The sequence below is a fragment of the Falco naumanni genome, chromosome 12 (assembly GCF_017639655.2).
Source record: "Falco naumanni isolate bFalNau1 chromosome 12, bFalNau1.pat, whole genome shotgun sequence".
Taxonomy (NCBI): domain Eukaryota; kingdom Metazoa; phylum Chordata; class Aves; order Falconiformes; family Falconidae; genus Falco; species Falco naumanni.
This window is the reverse complement of record NC_054065.1, coordinates 11,184,749-11,206,544: the sequence shown is the minus strand read 5'-3', so window position 1 is coordinate 11,206,544 and position 21,796 is coordinate 11,184,749. Positions and strand designations below refer to the sequence as shown.

Genomic DNA, 21,796 nt, shown 5'->3' with positions numbered 1-21,796 from the left:
TGGGAATATATAGACATTTGGTTCAGTAGTCAACTTGGAGTCCTTGAAATGCCAGTTCTGTGAGAGACGGCATTCAGCTGCTGGAGGATGGGTAAGAGAGGACCCAGGCACCAGTGGGAGGATGAAGCCCCTTCTCCAGGGTGTCTTCCCATGAGGAGGCGGCAGATGACCCCATCTCTCCACTCAGAGTTTGCTTTCTCTTTCTCCTTCTGCTCTGGGCCCCATCTGAAGATGAGTTAATGAGCAAATCTGCCTTTAATTACAAAGGGCTGCAGAAGATTTCCTTTTCAGAGCAGGGGACCCTACACCTCCATCCCCAGACCAAGGGATCCTTGATGCTCCCTATGCGTCTCCTCTTTCCTTGCTGTGGCAGGCGCCGTGTCCCTTGCTCAGGTGGTTTCTTCCCTCCCACCTACTGCTGTGGGAAGGGTGCCTGCACTCAGCATAGCCCCGGGAGCCTGCTTTGCTCAGCAAGGCTTGCGCACCTAACCCTGGCTGCAACATGCTGGTTTGCTGTCCTCCACCACCAAAGTCCTTGAGTGAAGCTCTGCACCCCAGGAACATGGAGCTGATACTGCCTGGGAAGAGGTAGCGGTGAGCAGCCACCATCTCCCTGCCCAGGTAAGCTAAATCTTGGCGGTTATTTCCTTCCCTGTAGAAGCAAAAAACAATTATGTGTATGAGGGGGATCAGCAGAGAGCTCGCTGGTCCTCTGCAAGGGTAAAATGCATTGCTTGAGTTTCTTAGGCTTTCTTGAAAACTTATCTTTTGCTATTTCATTTGAATACATTCTAGCAATGTGTAATTAATAAGATGATATTGCTTAATTATGAAATTAATTGTGAAGTACGTACTTGGGTTCCCCTGGGAGATGGACTCCAGCGGCTTTGGATTCAATTCTTCCTTTGAACTGAAGCCTAGAGAGAGAAAGGAAAGGCTCCATTGGTGTGTGCTTGGTGGCTGCCCTCACTCTGGAAGGAAGCAGGCAATGGGGTGGCTGCAGGGTCCCCCCTGGCCTGAGGATTGATGTGGGAGAGAAATGAGGATGGGGAGCACATCCTTGGAGCTAATCTTTTTCCACCTACATTGCTTCTGTACTAAAACAAGAGTGGAGGCATCTCTGGAAGAGCCACCAAAATCTCCCCAAGCACCAACTTTGACTTCCCTTTGCGAGTCAGTCCCCTTGCTGCAAGGGCTTGAGAGCAGCATGGGCAAGTAGAGGGTTCCTCCAGTGTGGAGGTTGGTGACCATGGTGCAGGGTGGTGATCTCCCAGCACTTTGCCCCGAGAGAACCAGTGCTGCCACCCCGCTGGCTCACTGTGCTTCACCTGTGCTTTACAAGCTGCACAAAGTCTGAAGCAGACGAGATTTAGCATGTTGCTTCTCGATCTGGAGAGGAAGGTGCGGGCAGTGGCTCGCCCCACCACATTACAGCTGGGGAAGCAATGCAAGCTACAGCTCCTCAGGTGCTCCTGGAGGACTGGGTTGTTTTGCAAAGTGCAAAAGAAACAGGGTAAATGGTGGTAGAGTGCTACAGTCAAGTCATGAGAAACAGTCTCATGGGTCACTGGTGGATTTTAGCTGAGGCTGCACCTGAGATATTTAGATGGTAGCAGCCTTGGGAACATGCGTTTATATCCTTGTGAGATGCACTGACTTGCAGGGCATCATCAGGCTGGTGTCAGAAGGTTTGAAAATGCTGAACTTCACTCATGGCTTGAACGTCTGGTGAGATACACCTACAGTACAGTATCTCCTTCCTGAGCAAGGGCAAAGAGCTGTTTCTTTTCAGTACAGCATGACAAGATTAAGGGGATTTAGCTGGGATAATCCACAGAAGAGAGAGCAATGATCAGACAAGCCCCAAATGGAACACTCACCAAGGAAGTAGTTGGTCAAAAGAACATCAGAATGGCTTATTCTTTTTGTAAACTACATATTAATTTTTATATATAAAAAACCCCCCAAAACAAAAAAGACTTCCTTAAGTCTTCATCACCAAATAAATTGAGGAAAGACTACAGGCTTCAGAGAGACAGTAAAAAGGTACGTTTAGAAAGTGTGAGCATAATATAGAAAAAAGATGAGAAGTTACTAGGTGCCACAGGGTTTGTCTTTCCACAGCAGCCAACCATGACCAAGCCAAGCATGAGAGCATCAGTGTATGTAAAGAGAGCAAGCGGCAAAGGGACATCAATGAAGGTCACCACCTAAATATGATAGGAGATGTAACAGCTCTGAGTGCCTGCACTGCCTAAGCTGGTTGCTGAAGATATTAATGTCCAAGCCACAATAATGCAGAAAACAATCAAGAAAATGAGGAGAAATACCAGCTCAGCTCCCTCCATCACCTCCATTTCCATTCCGGTTTATGTCTAATGATCCATGCCTCATAAGGGACAAATACAACTACTCTGAGTCCTTCCACCTGCATGCGGAAAGCTGCACATTGTTTTGGTTGAGTGGCCAAGTCTGTATTAAGTCTGACTACAGAGTGCTTAATGTAAAGCTGTCCTGATGCTGGATCCCCTGCTGGGAGGCTATGGCACACTGCAGCATCCTTGCAGGACAGAAAAGTTGCTTTGGCTTCTCATTTTTCAATTCAGCTGCCAGTGAAGTAAGTTTCTACTGCAGGGACTAAAGAGACCTGCTAACAGCAGCGCTGTGTGCCTTCCCTCTGCTTTGCTCATCCCCAGGCATCTGTCTGCTGCTGCCTGTCGCTAGAGACAGGACGCTGAGCTAGCTGGAGCGCTGGGCTCGGCCTCATACAGGGGCCCGTGGGGTTGTGTATAAATGAAATGGGCGAAGGGCACAAAGGCTAGCCCTACTTTGTTTATGGCAAGAGCTAGTGATCTCTGTGTGTGAGAATTTCCCTGGCTGTGACTGGCAGAGCTGGTGTGGCTTTTTGTCTGGGAGCAGGTGGTGCCATGCAGAGCCCTCCTTATGCTCCTGCCCGTGCTTTGGAGCAGACACTTTCTGGACAGGGCACAGGGGCTCTCTCCCTACTCCAGCTCTGCCTGTGGTGCCACAAATGCCTCACAGTCAGCGGAGCCGGCCTGTGCTGCCAGAGCAGGCTGGCCCCGCTGGAAAGCGGGCTGGTGAGCCCAGCTCCAGCTGGCTTTGTCCCTGCTGCCTGGAGCCCTTGGCCAGCACGTTGCTGGCCTGTGCCTCTCGTCTTCCTCGTCCTCTGCGCACCTGGGATGAGATCCCAGGCGAGGAACAGGGAAGAGACCACTGGCGGCACGGCTGGCCCGCAGGAGGTCCGCTGGCATGGGGGAACGTCAGCAGGGAGAGGCGGCTGGTGGTGCCGGGGCAGCACTGCCTGAGGCGGGGTGCTGGCTCCTGGCTGAGGACAGCTGAAGTTTTTGGAGCAGGGGTGACAGCCCCTGCATCCTGCAGGAAAACAAAAGCCCTAAACAATGCTTGAGGGAAGGACGCTGTAGGAATTGTGTCTGCCCAGGGACATCTGCTGCAGCAAATGTATCTGGTGTGCCTCAGGCCTGACAGTCTGGCTGCCGGGGCCAAACCTGCCGTTGGCCCGAGGAAGGGCACGCAGCGGCCCGAGGAGGGGCACGCAGCGGCCCGAGGAGGGGCACGCAGCACGAGCGAGCTGCTGCGCCCAGGCGGTAAACCCTCTGCCGTGTGACGCACTGTGGGCAGTGGTGGCGGAGAAGCAGTTTGACTGAAAATACTTGATGGGAGAGTGCCCAGCGGCTTCAGGCACGCAGGGGCACAAGTGTGGCCTGGGGAGGCACAAGTGGCAGCAGCAGTGCAGGGAGGGGAAACAGGACGGGGTTAGAGGAGGAGAGCGAATTCTGGGCTTAGGCTGGCATGTGTCCGCGGCTGCTCCTTGGAGAGGTGTGAAGGAGGATGGTTCAGCAGCCAGGCAAAATGAAGCCAAGGAGCTGGAGCTGCAGGGGAGCACTTTGGAGGAGGTGGCTATAGGGCCAAGTAGCCCTGGGCTGTGCGCTCGTGCCTGGTGACCCTGCCGCTCCAGAAGCAGCCACAGCTTCCCAAACCCAGGAGAGAAAAAGCTTGTCAGTATGATTTGGCAATGCCACCTCTTTGCCCTGGCTTTGCCTGTGTGTAAATGCCTGCTGGCACAGTCCCACAGACACTTTCAGGTGATGCAACCTGCCTGCTTCTGCCTCACCACCAGCCCTGTGCCTGCCTGGTGTCGGGGGGATGCAAGGAGAAGGGGGAAAGAGGAGAGTTAAACTGGGAAGAAAGAAAAAGGTTAGCAATGGACTGGACAAGCTCCCTGAGGCAGCTCACCCCCTAGCCATGCAGGTGCCTGGGCAGAGGGTGACTGGCAGGCAAGATGGCTCTTTTTGCTGGCAGTACTGGCTTACGGTGGGTTTATCTGATGCAGACGTTATGGGCAATATGGAAAGAGAGAGAGAGAGAGAGAGAGAAAGAGAATGGAGGCAATGACTTGGACCCGTACATAACCTGTCTTTGTCAACCACATGGATGCGAATGACTGTGGGGATTTTTTCTTTAAAATCTGAAATAGTCGGCACCTTGCCCTCCTGACTGTGTATGTTCCAGTACAGGCTTTATTATACATGGGCACATAACAGTTCCCCAGTAATACACCAAAGCCATGCTTCATCCTGCAGCCTCTGCACCACATACCTCACATATGCCAGCTTGGTATCCCATATGTGCAGTTCCCCCAACTTTCCTTATTTGCAGAACAGAAAGTAGGTGGATTTAACACTGTAGTGAAATTAGATATTAACAGGTGCCATTCATTTTAGCAACTAAATTGTATAGGGAAGCTGCCTATACATCTGCCTCATGCTTTTATCTTCATCTCATAAAGTCAGTATTCCTTACCCAGGCATAGAGCTGGCATGAGCTTTGTTGATGTGGAAGACCTAAGTGTAGGCGATGCAGCACTTTTCATTTTTATCTGCCAGTGCAATTACCAGTTCCTGAAGGTTGTGGGTCAGCTTGCTGATTTGTGCTTAGTGTAACAATAAGGTCACCGGCCAAATAATCTTCCCCAACTAATTGGGGAGGTGGTCAGTCTCTATGGGCCTCCCTGTTCTGCTAGTCTAATTTAATGTTGTTATTGCCATGGGAATTTCAACTTGCTGCATGGGCAGTCTACTCCATGCTAATTAAAGTTCCCTTCACTGATTGTCACAGCTGTCGGTGCTGATTAAACTTCCCATTCATTTAAGCAAGACAGCAGTGACTACATCCATGCCAGAAACCATTCCTTTGAAGTGCCAATCTGAATTCATCAGACTTTATCACACTAGTCTACGCAAGCGCTTCAGTTGCTGAGAAACTATTAATACAACATCCCTTCCCCCACACCCAGCCTCTCATTGCATTTAATGCAATTTGTCATTTTCTGCCTCAAAATACCCCTCTGCACCCCTGGCCCTAGTGCTGTAGCTTTTTCTAAATAAGCTCTGTGATGGTTTAAGCTACAGAGGATAGAAACGCTTCCTCTCTCTGGCTCAGACTACTGCTGCTGAAGAAGGGAGGTCTGTTCATGTTTGGGACAATGCAAATTTGGACTCAACAGACACCACTGCTGACATTGGATTTGCAAGGTAGTGCATATGGGCTACGCAGCTCATTGCAGCCAGTGCAAGGATTAGTCATGCCTCAGCTTTGAAGCAGGCAGAATGTTCAAGGGAATGGTCTTTACAAGGGCCACCAGCATGGCTCTCTCCAGCAACGAAACTTATATTGGATGTTCCAACCCCTAGTGAGAGAGTACCCTGTTATGAGTTGGCCTGTGCTTTGTCTAGTCTGCTTTAAATGTTCCTGGGGACAGTAGTCACTTAAATATTGAACATGTAGAATCTGCAGTTGGTAACTGCTCCTAATTAAGGGTTGTACAAGTATTGGTCTTGTCGCTACCTGAACCTGCTACAAGGTAGAGATTTCCTCCCCTCACTCACCAGTAATTATAAAAATGTTATCTCCATACTTTCAGTTTTTAAGGTTAAAATGTCAGAAAACTTCTGTGAATCTCATTATTCTTTACACTCAGTTTAAATCCTCCTTTTCTTATGTGACTGTCTTTCCTAAGTACATTGACATCAGAATAATCTGTCCTCTTCTTCACTGATTTCAGCTCTAGGCTGCGATCACAAGTGTGGCATTCCCAAAATACCTTCTTATATAGCTAGAACCCCTTTCCTGCAGTATAGCTGACAACTCTTTCCAGAGCTCATCTGTTCGGCTCCTGCTTTAGGCAGGAACTTGAGACTGATGCAGGCACAAAATAATTTTAACTACTAAGACGTAAACCTCATGTCTCATTTTAAATACTGTAATTACTCCTTAAAACGAGATTGTTATCAGCAGTGTCGTGGGCCTGATGAATAGATTTAGCTTTTCCCGTGTGTGATGGAAACCAGTTATTCCCAAACTAGTTACTGGATGCTTTAAATATTTACCTGTGTCAAAAAGGCTCAATCCAGATTTCCACGAGTCTGTTTCCATTGCTTTCAAACATGAAAGAGAAGAAAAATTATTACTTAAATTAATGGAATTACTGGCGATTACAAATTTCTGACTCAGTTTAGAAAGGTCAGTTCATACAGTGAATTATTACTACCAATGAGGAGCTTAAGGAAATCAGTAAACCTGGAAACCTTTATGTACACACTTCAAGCCATATTTAGGAGCACTGTATCACTGCCTTCAAAGCACTAATCTTTTTTATGATTTTAAATGTCTCTTTAGATCTTTTGGTTGTGTTCCTCTAAATTGCATTGATACTGCAAGAGCTTTTTTTTCTTTATTATTTTCCCCCACTTGATGACACCCATAAAAATAAAGGGTTGACTTTTAAAATACTCCAAGGCTGGTCTTTAAAGAAAAAAAAACCTAAGACACGACCACCACAGCTCTTCAATATAATTGTCTTGAAAAAAATTCTGGGCTGAGTGAATAAGGGATTTCAAGAGAGTTAATGTGCCTTGTGAAGCGCTTGGAAGAGCTGGGACCTTCTGAAGAATGTGAAGCGAGAAGCTGCGCAGGCAATTGGTGTGTCGGGGAGGGTGTTCTTCCAGCACACCCTTTTGCTAGCCTGAGCTGCTGAGGGGACGTTCCTCAACAGCCCGGCCAAACCCGCAGAACTGATCGCTGCTGTTTGCAGAGCAGCGTGCGGGTGCTTGGTAGGACCAAGATAAACTCTCCTTTCCAAGAAAGCAAGGACTTGTTCAGGAATTTCCCTTTGATCATTAGAAAAATCGGCTGCTTGCAAGCAAGACATCTGAACTGCCAAAACCTGGGCTGAAAAAAAGATCAGGACTCGTTGAGAATATGGCAAGTATGTGTTTGTGCGTTTATTTCTTCTTGTTCTGTGATGAAGAAAAGTGTCATTCATGATGGGAAATTTGTGCTTTGTAATCACCTTTGGGGTGACCTTAAGGTGCCTTAAGCAATTAGGTGGGGTCAAACTGATGTAAACAAGACTCAGCACTATGCTGCCCTGCTTCTTTGGCAAAATTCGGCTAGCCTGAGGATTAGCCAGCACATCCCTTGGTCCAGACATTAGGGGTGGGAGCATGCTGGGGCCCTGGGAAGTTGTTGGTGGCCTTGCAGAGCACTTGCTGAAGGTGCTGCTGCTTGCTGGTGAAGGATGGTGAGTTGTGCAGCCAGGGAGGAAGGGGAGTACGGGTGATGTTTTACCCTCAGTATTAAAGGCAACCTCTATGGCCACAATCAGCCTGGAGGCTCCTGGGAACAGGAACAGAAGACTTAGCTCGATCACAAACCTGATAGGCTGCACAGAGCTCTTTTTTGTTTCTTGTTTTGACTAACAAATAAGGAAAATTGCAAACATTGTGGTAGATGTTAATTCCCACGGCCTGAAACAACAGCTCACCAGTTACTGAGCTGTGCCTTTATGCCTTTTGCATTCAGGAAGCTGCTAGTTGACATTCAGTGCAGGAGGCTTGCCTTGGTCCTCCTCCAGGACACGTGAAAAGATCGGCGGTACTGCTTGAGGGCTAATTTGGGGTTGCTAAAACTATCAGAGAGAGCAGAAAATCTGCTGCTAGCAATTGTACTCACCCAGGTGGGCTGGAGAGCCGGCAGCCCTCCGGAAGGCAGCAACAGGCTCTTGACGCTGAATACCTGCGTGATCTGACAAAGAGGCAAGAGGTTACATGCTAGCAGACAAGGAGAGAGACGCACAATCACGAGGGATGTGGTGGCCCCCAACTATCTTTCTGCACATGTTTTCAAACCAAATGGAAAAGGAAGATGGAAAGTATGGATTTAAAAAAAAAAAAAAAAAAAAAAAAAAATTAAAAGCTGAAAGAGTTTGGCAAAAGCTGAAGAGCTTAAATGTTAGTAGGTGCTGCACACTGCAGCTATTCACTGGTGCACCAGAACAACTGGTGGTGGGTCCTGAGATGCTGATCGTGTTCAGGGCCTGGAGACTGAATATCCGTCTCCTTTCAGGGTCAGGCCTTCATCCCCAAACTAATGCAGACACAAAGCTCCCCTCTTGTTTTGCAACAGTAAATGTTACAAAAGACCTTTATAAATGGTTTTAGAATACTGTGTTGAGAACAATTCTAAGTTTAATTATCCTTGTTTAATTGTTTTCCTAAAAGTTACGTAATTGTCATGCAATAACCAGTGTAATATTTGCTTTCACTGCACCATGCTACGAATGTGATTTGGAGTGAAGAACAGTGCATTACGGCATGATTTGGTAGATGTGAGTGGTGGAACTAGCTACAGGGAGCAATTAGAGAAGGAATTACCTGTATTGGGTCGTAAAATATTCCTGTTACTTGCAGAGGTGGATGTGCCCCTGAATGCTTTAAAAATATTATATTGGTTAGTACATGGAACTTAAATGCAAGGTTTCCTAGTATTCTAGGAATCCAAGTCTGTTATTAATTTAAGACATACCTGTATTCTGTCCTCTTCCTTGTGCTGCCTGAACCTGTCCTAAGTAGACATCAAAATGGAAAAGTGTGATTTATACCACGTTTGGTTCAGGACTACTGCTACCTGGCTTTTTCACTGAGTCTCATTTTATAGCTGTCAGAGTTAATGGTTCATGTATAGAGACTTTTCATTAATATACTTTTTCAGATATTAATGGTATATTTTGAGCCCATGTAAAAAAGGATTGTCTTGCTCTCTCTGTCATATAGGTTAGCCTAGTTAACGATCCCTTCAGTTAGAAATATTGTTGTACAGAAATATTACTTGTACAGGTCTCTTGTTGCATTTTAAAGGTGTGTAGTTACTGTGATTTGCTTTTACTTAAAACTTCCCTTCTCTCACGCTGGTTATCAAAGTTTATTTCTGTTGCGGTAGCAGCCAATTGTGCTGGTTGTGTGAGGAAGGCTGAATAAAGTTCCAAACCCAAAACAGCCCCCCACACCAGATTCTACCCTTTCTGCAGAGAGTGACTGGATACAATCAAGCAGGCAGACTGTAAATAATGAGACAATGACAAAAATTATGTGGGAGAATTCATGTGTCTGAAATGTCTTCACCACTGTCTACACAAAACGCTTTTTTTAAGGTGACTGGGTTATTAGATTCCCATTGTTCAAAAATACTAAAGGTTCAAAGCATTTGCAGATGAAAACCACATCTTTAATCATGCCTTTCATTTCATTAATTATTTTAAGAAGCTTGTTAACAAACTTATCCTTTAACAAGCCTTTATTCATTAGTTTTCCCAGAAAGATTAATTCCAAAGCCTGGTGAAATCAGTGGGAATGTCCTATCTGACTCTTGTAAATGCTGAACAGGGGCCAGTGAGATATTTCTATCAGTAAGGTATCATAAATGAGACCATTTGGAATGGTTGTCTCTGAAAACAGGATTTGCTGCTCTTTGGGAACTTGATACTGCAAAATCAGGTGACAGCAGATAGCTTGTGTTTGACCCAGACTCGAACCTTCACAGACCACTGGAAGCCTTTTGATGGCATTTCTAGGAGCTGTTGTGAGAGACCTTGTAAACTCCAAAAAGATGCTAAAGAGATCCTGTTTAAGGAAATAACAGGCTCATCTGCCAAACCTGGCAAGGCTTTTAAACCCTGTCAGCTTGTAGCTCTGGCTCCAGATGGACCACAGCTAGCCCAGGCTGAGTTTTTGGGCTGTGGAGGAAAATGTCTGTGCAGCAGTGTTATATGGAGCTGTGCAGGGCGTGCTTTCCACACAGAACACTGGAACGTGCCAAAGAGGTGGAAGAAAATTAACTCTATTCTTGAGAGCTCGCCTTGTTTTGGGTTTGCCACAACTGAGCCTGAATGTGTATGTACCACTCTTTACAAGGTCAGTAGAAAGGGAGTACAAGAGGGTAAGAGAGAAATGTGCTCAGTATCAGAAGTATTTTGTGTCACTTTTGAAATGAATGAACCCTACCCCCCACACCCATGTTAGCCATGGTTTTGTTTTGTTAGTGATTTTCTCTTTATGCTCCTTTTGACGGTGCTGGCCTCGGGGCTGCTCCCTCTTGCTGTACCTCCCAGAGGTGTGTTACCACCGTCCCAGCAGTAAGCTGGTGTCTGCCATGCTTTTGCTGGCTGGGGCAAGCACAGTGGTGGTAGAGGGGAAAAGGTTGGAACTGCACTTCCATGGTCTGCAAGGCTTGTTCTTCCTTCAAATCTGATGTGGCAGTGAGCCTGCAGCACGTGAATGTGTGTTCATTAAAGCAGAGCTCTGTGCAAGCTGAAGGCTGAGGCAGGACTAGGAGAAGTCTGTAATAAACTGGGGATGGACAGTGACCCGGTAAATCCCAAGAGCCAAGTCAGATATGAAAGCAGTGGAGCAGAGAAACCTTGGTTGGGAACAAGTCCTGTAGTGAGCGTGTAGAGGCGTGGAGACAGTAAAGGAATGGGGACAGCGGAGAGAAATGCAATTTGGAGTGGCCCTTGCAAATGGTGGTAACTGATTTGAGCAACTACTCTGTGCACAAAACATGCCTGGCCTTCTCCGACTTGGTCAGCACTTTTGATGGGCTAAGTAGCCAGGGCTGACTTGCCGGGGGAAGGCAGTATCCAAAAATAAATGCTAGCTGTTCTCCCTAGTGTAGGATGGAGCCCTTACCCATTGCTTCCTGAAGGCATGAGCCCCGGTGGTGTGGCACTGCTGGAGGAGAGTTTTCAATGCTTTCTCTAGCACTTACACACTACCGTTGTCTCCCCAGCCTTTTTTTTTTTTTCTCCACGTTTTTTCCTTTTTACTATTATAGTACGTTGCAGCTGGGGATGAAAGAGTGTACGGTGGTAGGCAGTGCCCAGCTGAGAGTTCCTGTCTGAAAAGAGCTGCAATCATTGATTGAATTGAGTGGGCAGAGAGTGTAGGGTAGCGCCTTGCCTGAGGATGCCCAGGCACTCACTGCCTGATGCTTGGTTACCAGCTCGGTGCCTCAGCGTGGCACTGAGGATCATGACATGGCTTACAATGGCAGTGATCATGGAAGCACTGGATTTACTCCCAATCCTCATCTAGGATCCAAGCAGCTGTGCAAGAAAGGATTACTTGAAGAGCTGGGATGGTGGAGGGCAAGTGAGTTCGTGGCTCTTGGGAGTGTACTTGATTAACTGCTGTTGGAAAGAGGCAAAAGCCATCAAAACATGTACTGGTAAGTGGCAGAGCAGGACAGAGTTTGCATCCACTTTCAAATCCTGTTGCCATTGCCGCTTCCCCGTCAGGACTGTCCTTCACCGCACACTGAACTGGTGAAGTGCTGCACTTGCTAGTAGGGCATAGGAGTAACTGTCAAATGTCATGCTTGTTGCATCAGGGGGGTTTCATTAAGCAGTTTTGCCACGTCAAGTCTTTAAAGCAGGAGTTCTGCAATGGAGCAGATTTTTTCTCTTTCTGTGTCTTTGACAAACAGAAGATAAAGGGGGAAGAACAGCAAGAGCTAGGACAGAGGAGTTTTGCCCCTGCTGTAATGCCCTAATCTGCAAGTCCTGCTTTTCTTTTGCTGCTGGCAACATTTGCCAGTACCGGTGGCTGGAAATGGAAGTCTGAGCTAACAGGAGCCATGGCTGTGCTCATTCTGACTGTGCTCTGTTTCAAAGCTATTTACTTTTGAGGTGTCTTTTGCAGGCAGACTACCAATGCCTTGTGAGAGGTGGATCTGTGAGTCCCTGTGAGCCAGGATGGATGGGAGAACGTTTGGTTTTGTCCAGTCAAGCCAAACTCTGGTTAAGACCAACGGCATCATCAGAAACTCTGGCCTGAGTAATTGGAGTCAGTCCTAAAGGCTCCTGAGACAAACTGATAAACTGCTTTGTGTATGGTCGTTGCTTCAAAACTGTACTTGTACTTTCTGTGGGGTTTTTAGCTAGTTCTTCTCTTTCAGAATCAAGAAGACATAAAGAGAATTCAGGAAGCCAGATACTAAGTACAGACATCTTGGACATGGTCCTAGAAATGAAGTCCATGAAATCAGAAGTAGTTCTCCACCACCCGCTCAGCTCACAATAACCAGTTCCTAAGTCTGATCACTTTAATCTTTTGAGAGTTAATTTATGTTTAGAACATCAGTAAAGAAAATTCTGAAGAAAGATGGATCCAAATTGCAATGAAGTGACTGCTGAAAGCCTTGAAAAAGTGAGTGCTTTTTGTATTTTTACACACACACACCCTTTTTTTTTTTTTGGCTAAAGGTTTTGTCTTATGAAAGACAAATACAACCTTCCCACTGATTTCAGTGTTGCCAGAACTTTACCCTCCACATGCATCTCACTGACTAGGAAACCTTTTGAGGGTTTTCTAATTGCTAGTAAAGAAGATAATGTCATCTTCTGTGCTCAGCCTGTGGGAATAGGAAATAGAAAAGAAAGCAACAAGCAGGACCAGGTTTACAGGCACATTAGGTACCAAATGATGCAGATTCCCACTGAATTTAAACCCCTTTGAATTGTGTTGGCACTTCTGTAGGTCCTGCCATTATGCGCCCTGTAAACCCTGCACCTCAGACTCAGTAATATTAACCCTTCCAGCTGTTGCCCAGCATGAGCCCAGAGGCTCATGGCTAAATATGACTTAATGATGCTTTCCTTCAAGACTTGAGTTGCCCAAAAAATACCTGCCTTGCCATGTGCTTGGCTCTGAGTTATTTGGCAGCAGGGACAGCTGCAGTTCTGTATGTGAGAACAAAGGTGAGCTCAAGGCACTCAGAAATAGCAACAGAGCATAAAAACTAATGAAGGCCCAGCTCCCTTTTCACTCAAAAGCAGTCATATCCCCATGGCCAGAAACTTGCAAACATTTGAAAATATTCTCTTTTACTTGACCACACGGCTAAGCAATTACACATTGTAGAGGAGAACACCTCTAAATACTTGCATTGCAGGCTGTGGGCTGGAATGGGAGTGAGCTTCTGGACTGAGATGCAGAGCTCTGAGCCGTTACCACTCTGCTGGCAATAACACGAGTGGCATGCCAGGAATAACATCACATTTACGCCAGGCTCAGAACCACAGCCTGAGGTTTTTGGAAAAGCATTTGTTTAATGTAAGTCGGCATTTCAGAGCTCTCATCACTAAGTTTAAATGGCAGTACAGCCCTCTGCATCATTTGTCTTACAACAAATCTCCCTTGGAGAGCACAAGACAGAAGGAAGCAATAGGAAAACATGATTCAAACAGCACAAGCTTTGTCTCAAGTGTTGTGAAACCCAGCGTTTATCAAGGCTGAAATGTGCAGATATTCACTAGAAAGGTTTCCCTGGAGCTGTGGGTGATCAAAATCTCTGACATTCAGGCCAGGCATCTGTTTTTCAGTTTAAATCCAGATTTGGATTCAGTCATGGAGTTTGCTGAGGCTTGAAAGGTTATTGAATAATTTCTGCCTTAAAATACACTGTACTGTGTGCCTTGTGGCATACTTACTTCACCATACTTACTTGATGCTGCAGCTACCACAGAGGAGTATGCTGGGTGGATACTGCTAGAACCTGAAAATAAGAGATTTCAGTTTTCAGCTATTGAACCAAAAACCCCCAATGTTAATGAATAAGAGTAAATGGAGAAGGAAAGATTAAAAAAATCCAGGTGTTCAAAAATTGTAAGAACTCCTTCAGTGTTTAATCTTTTAAATCCCAAAGGCATTACAAAAAAAAAAAAAAAAGTTGTAATATACAACTTTCACTTATTGAAAGTTATCAAAAAATTAATTCTAAAATGCAATGCCTCTTGTCCTATTTGTTGAACTCTCAGTCCAGACATGTGGATCAAAGAACTATTTGTGGATTCTTATACCTGAAAATCATGACAGCATTTAGGGTGGAGAGCTTTTACTCCCACATGAATCAATTTATATGCCAGTACATTATATATAAAGATAAAGACCAGCCATAGTTTCACTGCAGATGAACTCTCATCTCGGAAAATCTTCACATGTTTGTGTTTGTGAGATACACTAATTTTTTATGTGTCTTGAAGGCACAACTCTAACTCCAGCCCATCTGCTGGAATCAATTTTTTAATCCACTCCAAATATTTCTACACCGAACTGCTGAATTTCACAATCCATTAAATCATGGTATATTCAGCTGCATGTCTTGCTCCTTATGTTTTATGAAGGCTGTAGGTCGGGAGGAAAGCAATGCAGACATACATGTTACTGACCTATATCTCTGACCCTGTGCAGTCCAGGTCTAGTCTTCACTGCAGAAGCAACTGTTGTGGTTTTGGTTGTTGTAGGTGTTGTGGTTGGCTTTGGCGTTGTGGTGGAAGGGTCTGTCGTCGTGGTTGTTGGGGTTGGGGTTGTGGTGGCCATTTGTGTAGCTGGTGTCGGTGCTGGAGATGTCTGATACTCTTTGCGGACTGTGTCCCCTGTAGGAACATTGACACGATCACTGCAGCTGGGTGTGTGACCCACACGGAAGCACATCATTAACAGTGCTCAGTGTTTAAGGCTGCCCAGACACTGATGTTCTCAGGATGTCTGCAAGCATCCTCATCTGTGGAGCCATTAGTGCCTTGGTTGCTGTGTGGATGTGTAGCACAGGTGCCTGTGTGACACAGTATTAGCTCTCCGGAGGGTGCTTGCAGCAGCCTGTTGCAGCCTTAGTGATTCCCCTAGACTTTTCTGCTTTGTCCAGGAACACCTATCAACCTGACAGAAGTCTCAGACCTCTGAGACATGGTTCAACCAGCCAGTTGCAGTTTCTGTTTTGCCATCATCTTTTCTCGGTGTAATTAAGTAGCTAGAAAGCCCATATAAACAGAAATCGACTGACATCTGGTAATAAAAGATGATCATTCTGAGTCACAGACCAGAATAAAACATGCATTGCCCACCACAGCACTGAAATGCTTTTGGCAGAAAGACAGCTTTTAGGTAAATGTGATTCAGGGAGCTGGCCAGAGCCAGAGTAGGGAGTGCAGGTAGGGTCAGAGCCCTGGCTTTGGCTGAGGGAACCTGGGGAGAGCACCACCTGGGAGGTACTTTTTTCATCTAACTTTGACTCATCTCACAGTTGCTTCTACTTTTAAAATACATCATCTGTTGTGAGAACAGAGACAATTCTAGTTGCAAATTTGCATCTAAATATCCTTATACAAAATGGTTAACATGCTTGCAGTTCTTTCAAGTAATCGTCTCAAAAAAGATACTTCACCGTCATTTTCTCCATCTATCTACAAAACACTGCCCTAAAACATACTCCATGTTCGCCTCAGTCTTGTTCCTCTCCTCCCTGACCACAGCCCTAGGGATGGCCTGACACACTGTGTACACCAAAAGGGAACGGTCTATTCACTGCTGCACAACACAAGCTTGTGTTTTGTTGCTGGATGTTTTCCTTTTGGAAAGCATCGTCATGAAACTGTCTGGTGGATTAATTACCACCTAATGCTAGGCAGTGAAGAAGTCAGATCTCAGACAGTTTTAATGGGATAATGCTGAAAGAGAGCTCAGAAGAAAAACAAAACAGCTCAGCTGAAAAAAAATCAGTATGAATGGCTCGCTCTGGGTTGAGCGGTGCCCTGCTCCACGCTGCTGCACTAAAAGAAAGGAGGCAGAGGGCACAGTGAGTCTTCCCCTGCAATGTGGTGCTGCTGGAATGGGGAGCAGGCACATCGGCCAGATTTATACCCTAGGCTGCAAAGAGCAGAGCTTCCTTGCTGGGAGCTAACAGCATCAGGAGAAACCCCAAGGAAGCAGCATAGTAAGAGGAGAGAAAAGATGTTGCCTTGGCACCTGTTGACTGGGTTTCTGGTGGAGCCTTTAACACAAGAGGAGGGCTTTTGAGAGCTAGCGTTCCCAGTGCTCCTGTGGGCAGAGCGCCCATCTCCTTCACAATATCTTCAAAGAGTTTGCACGGCACATGCCCTGCATAGGAAATTGCCGAGAGCCGTAATGCAGGTCTTTGAAGTTCATGACACCTGAGCTCACCCAAAGCTCAGCCAGAAATTAAACTATGAGGCTGCCCTTTCTTCTCTGAATTGGCACATGCCCTTCAAGCACGGTTGCAGGCACTCACATAATGGGGTTGGTTAGTGGGAAAGAGGCTGTAGAGAGGCGGCTGGATGGGGGAGGTAAAGCTGTGTGCTACCAGTGTCAAACTGCCTCCCGTAAGTATCTGCAGGCAGTTTAGACTGGGGCGGATAAAAGAGCACAGAGATCCCAACCCATACCTTGTTCTGATGCTTTTTCTGGTGCGTTAGCGGTATCTGCACTCCTCAAAGCTTTTAGATCTTGTTCTGGCTTTTTAGACTCTTGAGAAAAATCAAGCACATTAGGAAAGGCAGCTTTGGAAGAAAATAATTTAAAGTCTCCTTTTTTAGAAATTATCCTTCCCCAGAGGAAGGCATCCTATTCACCTGGTATTAGGTAGGTCAGTCGGTCTAACCAGAGCTTTCTCACCAAGTGAGAAAAAAGCGATGGCTGGGTGCCTCTATAAAGCATACTCCCACTCTGGTTTTAGTACCAAATTTAGGTATTTTTACTGCCCAAAAGCTCCTGCTAATGTCAATAGAATTTCTGAAGTAAGCAATAAATAAGAGGTTTTACCACTAATAAATCAATACTGATAAGATTAATGCATCATGTTGTTGAATTTTCCTCTGAGCAGCAGCGTGTCCTGAGAATCAGGGTCATGGTGTGTATAGGGTGTGTGGGGAATACCAGCTAACATGCGATATTTCAGTCGCTAATTCACATTCAGATGTAGTTCTTTCTTGCCTGACTTTGTCAGATCATCATGGGGCCCCATCCTGAACGCCACGGACTAGCTTAGGAGGAAAAGGGCGATTTTTTTTTTTGGTCCTTTTTTTTTTTTCTTCTATGACCCAAAGTCGTCAAAGTACTTGGAACATTTATTACAGTGCATTTATGGCTGCCCTGCAACAGAATCTGCCCTGCTTTTATGTGTGAATGAGTACTGGAGGATTTTGATCTTCCATTTTTTTCCTCTTCTCTAGCTATTTTGGCAGTGTGGACCTATTTGAGAAATTACTCCAGGGTTACTGTTTTCCTAAACATTTTTATGATTTTTTTAAAACAACATATTTTGCTTGGTTTTACCAGCTGTGAATAGTTACAATTTTGGGAAGGTTTTTCTTGCTGTGGCCAGCATTTGGGAAGCACTGTAAACACCAGCAGCATTTAAAGAAATGTCAGGCACTATGAATATCTAGTGTCCCAGGGATGAGGACCAAAATTGCATCTCTGACAGCTGATCAGATGTGAAGCAGTATTTTTCACTAATCTGGTAGAAAGTGAGTGTAATCCTCGAAGGGCTGCCTTTACCTCCTACAGGCGATGAGTTTAAGTATCCAAGTGCACAATGTGGTCTCTATAATTTAAATGAGAAGAAAAAGGTAGCTTTTTTAAAATTAAAAAAGGAGTAGGAATCATCTGTCACAAGATGGTCCCAGCACTATATTACAGAGGGTTTTATCTTAAGAACAAGCTGTTTCCAACAGAGTACAGCTGAGGTGGCAGGGCTAAGGGGGGCTGATGGGGTCAAGTGCGTCTTTGGGAAGATGGACTGTGACCATCAGATCTCTTTGCTATGTGTGGGACAGGGCTGGGCAAAGCAAGGCAGTGGCATCCTCAGGCACGGGGTTTGATGTAACAGTTATTGTTTGCTCCTTTGATCCTCCTGGGTTTTCTCTGCATGAATACAGTCTTTGTTGCTAAGGTCCTAGAGTTGTAATTCACACTGATTCAGGAACAAAGTGAAGGAAGCCACTTGTGTCTTTGGTTTGCTGCAGGAACAGGCTCAGTATTTATTTTGTGTGACTGAGTTGTGACTTAATGATGCTCCCCACTTCTACACTGATTCTCACATAATGTGGGTTTTAGCACTGGTGGAAGAAATTGCTGCTTGCAGCCTGTTGAGCTCTGCCTTGGCTGTGATTGTCCCTGGTCCAGTGTGAGGCATTTGGGCTGATACTTCAAGCGTGGGTACATTTGGGAATGGTGAGATGTGGCTTTAGTAAACAAGATTTCTAAGGTATTGCCTCCCTTTTAACAGCACATGATATCTGGGTCAGCAATTTCTGTGTGCCTGGTCAAGATATATGTGATTCTGTATCTATTTGTAAATGCAGAGATACTGCAAACTAAAGGCATGGCTTTGAGTGATGTATATCCAGTCTGAACAACTACAGCTTTCAGATTTAAATTTGCCTTTGTGCAAGTAAAAGCCTAAAGATGAGGAAAGCTCTGTACCTTGCTTCCAAGGACCAAACAATAATATACAGGAGAAGAGCAGGATTCCAAGTAACCTCTGTGTGGCCTTGGATGGATGCACCCACTGACAGGCAGTTGAGTTCAGGGAGAAGATACAGCACATTTTGTTAGACCACATTTTATGGATAAGCTCAGGAAGGCTCAGGCTAAGCAATCAGCGAAAGAGCTGTGTTAGACAAGTGTGTAGCAGTATAAGACATTCTTTTTTTTTTCATTCACACCCCCAAGGAAGAGTCTGAACATTACACAGTTGTAACAGGGGGCACAAACAAGCATCATTTCAGTGACAGAGGCGCTTCATGTGCACTTGAATATCAACTACCACCTGGTGTGAGACTTGATCGAAAACCTCTGAAAACTGAATTATTTAAACTGAGTTGAGTCTCACAGGGTAGGATGCTGACCGAAATGGCTATACAGAGTAGTTCCTTATTGTATCATCCTTAGATAAAGCTGCTGTGCATTGCTATCTGTGTCATTATGATCATACTACTATTTATTATTATATTCTCAACACTGAATATCCCAAAAGATAACATGAATAACATTAGTAGAATGTCGACATGTATAACTTCAAATGCTTTCACATAATCAGTACAACATCGTACTAACAGATTTAAAGCAAGGGGGAAACAACTTGGAAACAGAAGTCTGTGAAAACTGGTATGACCAAAAAATAGAAATTGTCTGGGATAATTTCCATATGCTTAATGTAAAAAAATACCACGAGGGATATGCATGAGATACTAAGGGATACGTGAACTGCTGACTGAATAATTATATCTTTGTATTACACAACTAAGAAGTTACAACAGATAGTTGTGAACGGATGTAAAGGAAAGTCAGTCACTGTTACTTGCCTGATTTAACAGCTGTGCTTTTTGAAGAAGAATATTCAAGAGCTGATGGATATGTCACACCTCTTCTTGGCTTGCCCTCTAAAAAAAAAAATCATTAGAAAGCATCACAAAATATTCTAAGTTTTCTTGCAATAAAATTCTCATCTAACATATGTGTTCAGAATCAGACTCCACTTCCTTACTGCCCAATTGATTTTCTTGAAGGTTTCTTTTGTCTGATGGCAGAATCTCAAAACCATGCCTCTAAAAATACCAATGCCTAAATCCAGCATTATTAAAAAAAGTTAGAAAGCATGAAAACACAGTCCTGGGAAGGATTTGAAGCAGTCAGTCAGTTCATTTCTTTACTCTCAAATGGTGTTAAGCATAAGGAGATCATTTCTGAAGGACATCTGCATAACCTGTACTTAAATCCACAGCTTCCCTGGCTACCCTTTTCCAGTGCCTGACTATGCAGTTGACTTAGAAAGTATGTTTGATGTGGGATTCATTTCATCACGCACGCAGCATTCTTCACTGACCTCACTTTTGCAAGATGCCATTTCTGGCAACAGTCTTTTGCAGTAATAACAGTGAAAGAAGGCTGTGCTTGTGTGTGGGAACATATGGTACCTATATTTAAATCTAAAATGAAGGTCCTGTCTTAAAACAATGAGGTACATTTCCCAGTTACGATTTGAACCACAAAAGTTTTTAGTGCTACAGCAGATGCCATCTCTATTGGTACATGTGGCCATGCAATTCCATTTTGTGGGGCAGTTTTTATATTGCCATATGTCGCTGAATGAAAAGTGTTGCAGAGAAGCCCAGTGTAGGGAAGACTGCTCTGGCCTCTAGGAGTTGGTGGATGTAGGACTTCTGGGCCCTGGTGACTGTCTCTACAAGATGTTGTTCTGAGTTATGCATCTGGACCGCTTCAGGTGAGATCTACCTCCACTTCCTGCAAAACCTGTTGTGGTGGTGGTGCTAGGTTTGCTTTCCTTTATTCCCTTGGTGGGTTCTTTAAGAAGGTATATGTGGCACTGCGAGCATGTCGGTTGTGATCCTGGGCGATTAATCCAGAGACCAAAAGCACTGAACAGAATTAGCTGCAACAGACAGCTGCTCCCGGGAACTGGGGGCTGTTTGTGATGGCACACAAAGGGTATATGCCGAAGAAACTGGTCCTCTATGTGCAGGGATGGCCATAGAGCTGGAGAGGCACTGTCCTTTGTCCCTTTCAATGTCTCTATCTCCTTTGTTTTACTCCTCTCTGAAATTTCATATGCCATTAAAAAACCCTAAATAAAGAAGTTAGAGTTACTAACGAGGCATTGATGTAAGGATCTATCCCATTTCTCATTTATAGTAGTATAAACTGAGAGCAGCTCCACTGAAGTTAGCACAGATTGGCCAAAGACCAGAGCTGGCAAGGTTGCATGCAAGGACAAGCTGGAAGGAGCTTCCTTCTTGCCCTTGGGTCTCTCACAGAAGCTGGCCTAAGAGAAGGGCAGCAGGTTTTTACATCGCCTTCCCCCTGAGCTAAAACTGAGATTGGGAGCCAAGCAGGATTATGGAGTTCTTCTGCCAATTTAGTAGAAAGATGGACATGTTATGGGGTTGCAGATTATTTCTAAATGTATTTTTTTATCCCCAACAGAGGCAAAATTGTCTGATATGAGTGGTTGGTACATGGATGCAGCAACGGTGTATTAATCTGATCTTAATTTAGGATATTTCTGTGCTAATCTGATCTCTAATGCAACCTGAAGCCTGCTGCTGTGCAAATTAACCGGTGTGGAGAAGCTGGCTGCTCCTGGTCTCTGGAGTTTTTGATCAACAGCATTTTGCATCTCATATGTGACCAAGAGGTAGGTCTGAGGCCTGATCTGAATGTGGCCCTGCTCTCTGGAGCAATGGTCTTTTTCACTGTCTGGAGAAAGTTACTTCTAGGTTGGAGTTTGCTTAACATACTTAAAAATGGATTTACATGTGGGCTGAAAACCTCAGCTTCTGGCCATTGAAGTACAAGCTATGGGGTGGCGGCTGCTCACCCTGTCACGCTTGTTTGTGACTAGCAAACCCAAAGGTTTAGGACTCTATTTTCTTAACCCACTAGCTGCAAAACTCCCACTAGGCTGAATGGAGTCATTCAACTGAGTGCCAAGGCATTTTGGTGCTTGAAAGCGAATACCAGCGTGTTTGCGTACCTCCTGGTGTGCTGGCTGCTTTAATCCCCCGGCACAGAGCTCCTTCCCCACTGCCCCTAAATCAGCCACT

At 45.2% G+C, this 21,796-nt stretch overlaps 1 protein-coding gene across 3 annotated transcripts in view; it reads right to left on the bottom strand.

Moving 5' to 3' along the window:
* Positions 1–21,796, bottom strand: part of VIT (vitrin) — a 50,726-nt gene that overhangs the window by 8,161 nt on the left and 20,769 nt on the right. For 2 of the 3 annotated variants that reach the window (XM_040611465.1, XM_040611466.1), the window contains exons 6-14: positions 19,538–19,615; positions 16,616–16,696; positions 14,603–14,809; positions 13,879–13,929; positions 8,905–8,943; positions 8,754–8,810; positions 8,053–8,124; positions 6,429–6,476; positions 855–917 (exon numbers count right to left, since the gene is read on the bottom strand). In XM_040611465.1, coding sequence (XP_040467399.1) covers positions 855–917; positions 6,429–6,476; positions 8,053–8,124; positions 8,754–8,810; positions 8,905–8,943; positions 13,879–13,929; positions 14,603–14,809; positions 16,616–16,696; positions 19,538–19,615 — 696 coding nt within the window. The remainder of the gene's footprint in view (positions 1–854; positions 918–6,428; positions 6,477–8,052; positions 8,125–8,753; positions 8,811–8,904; positions 8,944–13,878; positions 13,930–14,602; positions 14,810–16,615; positions 16,697–19,537; positions 19,616–21,796) is intronic. The other variant, XM_040611467.1, reaches the window with a different exon arrangement.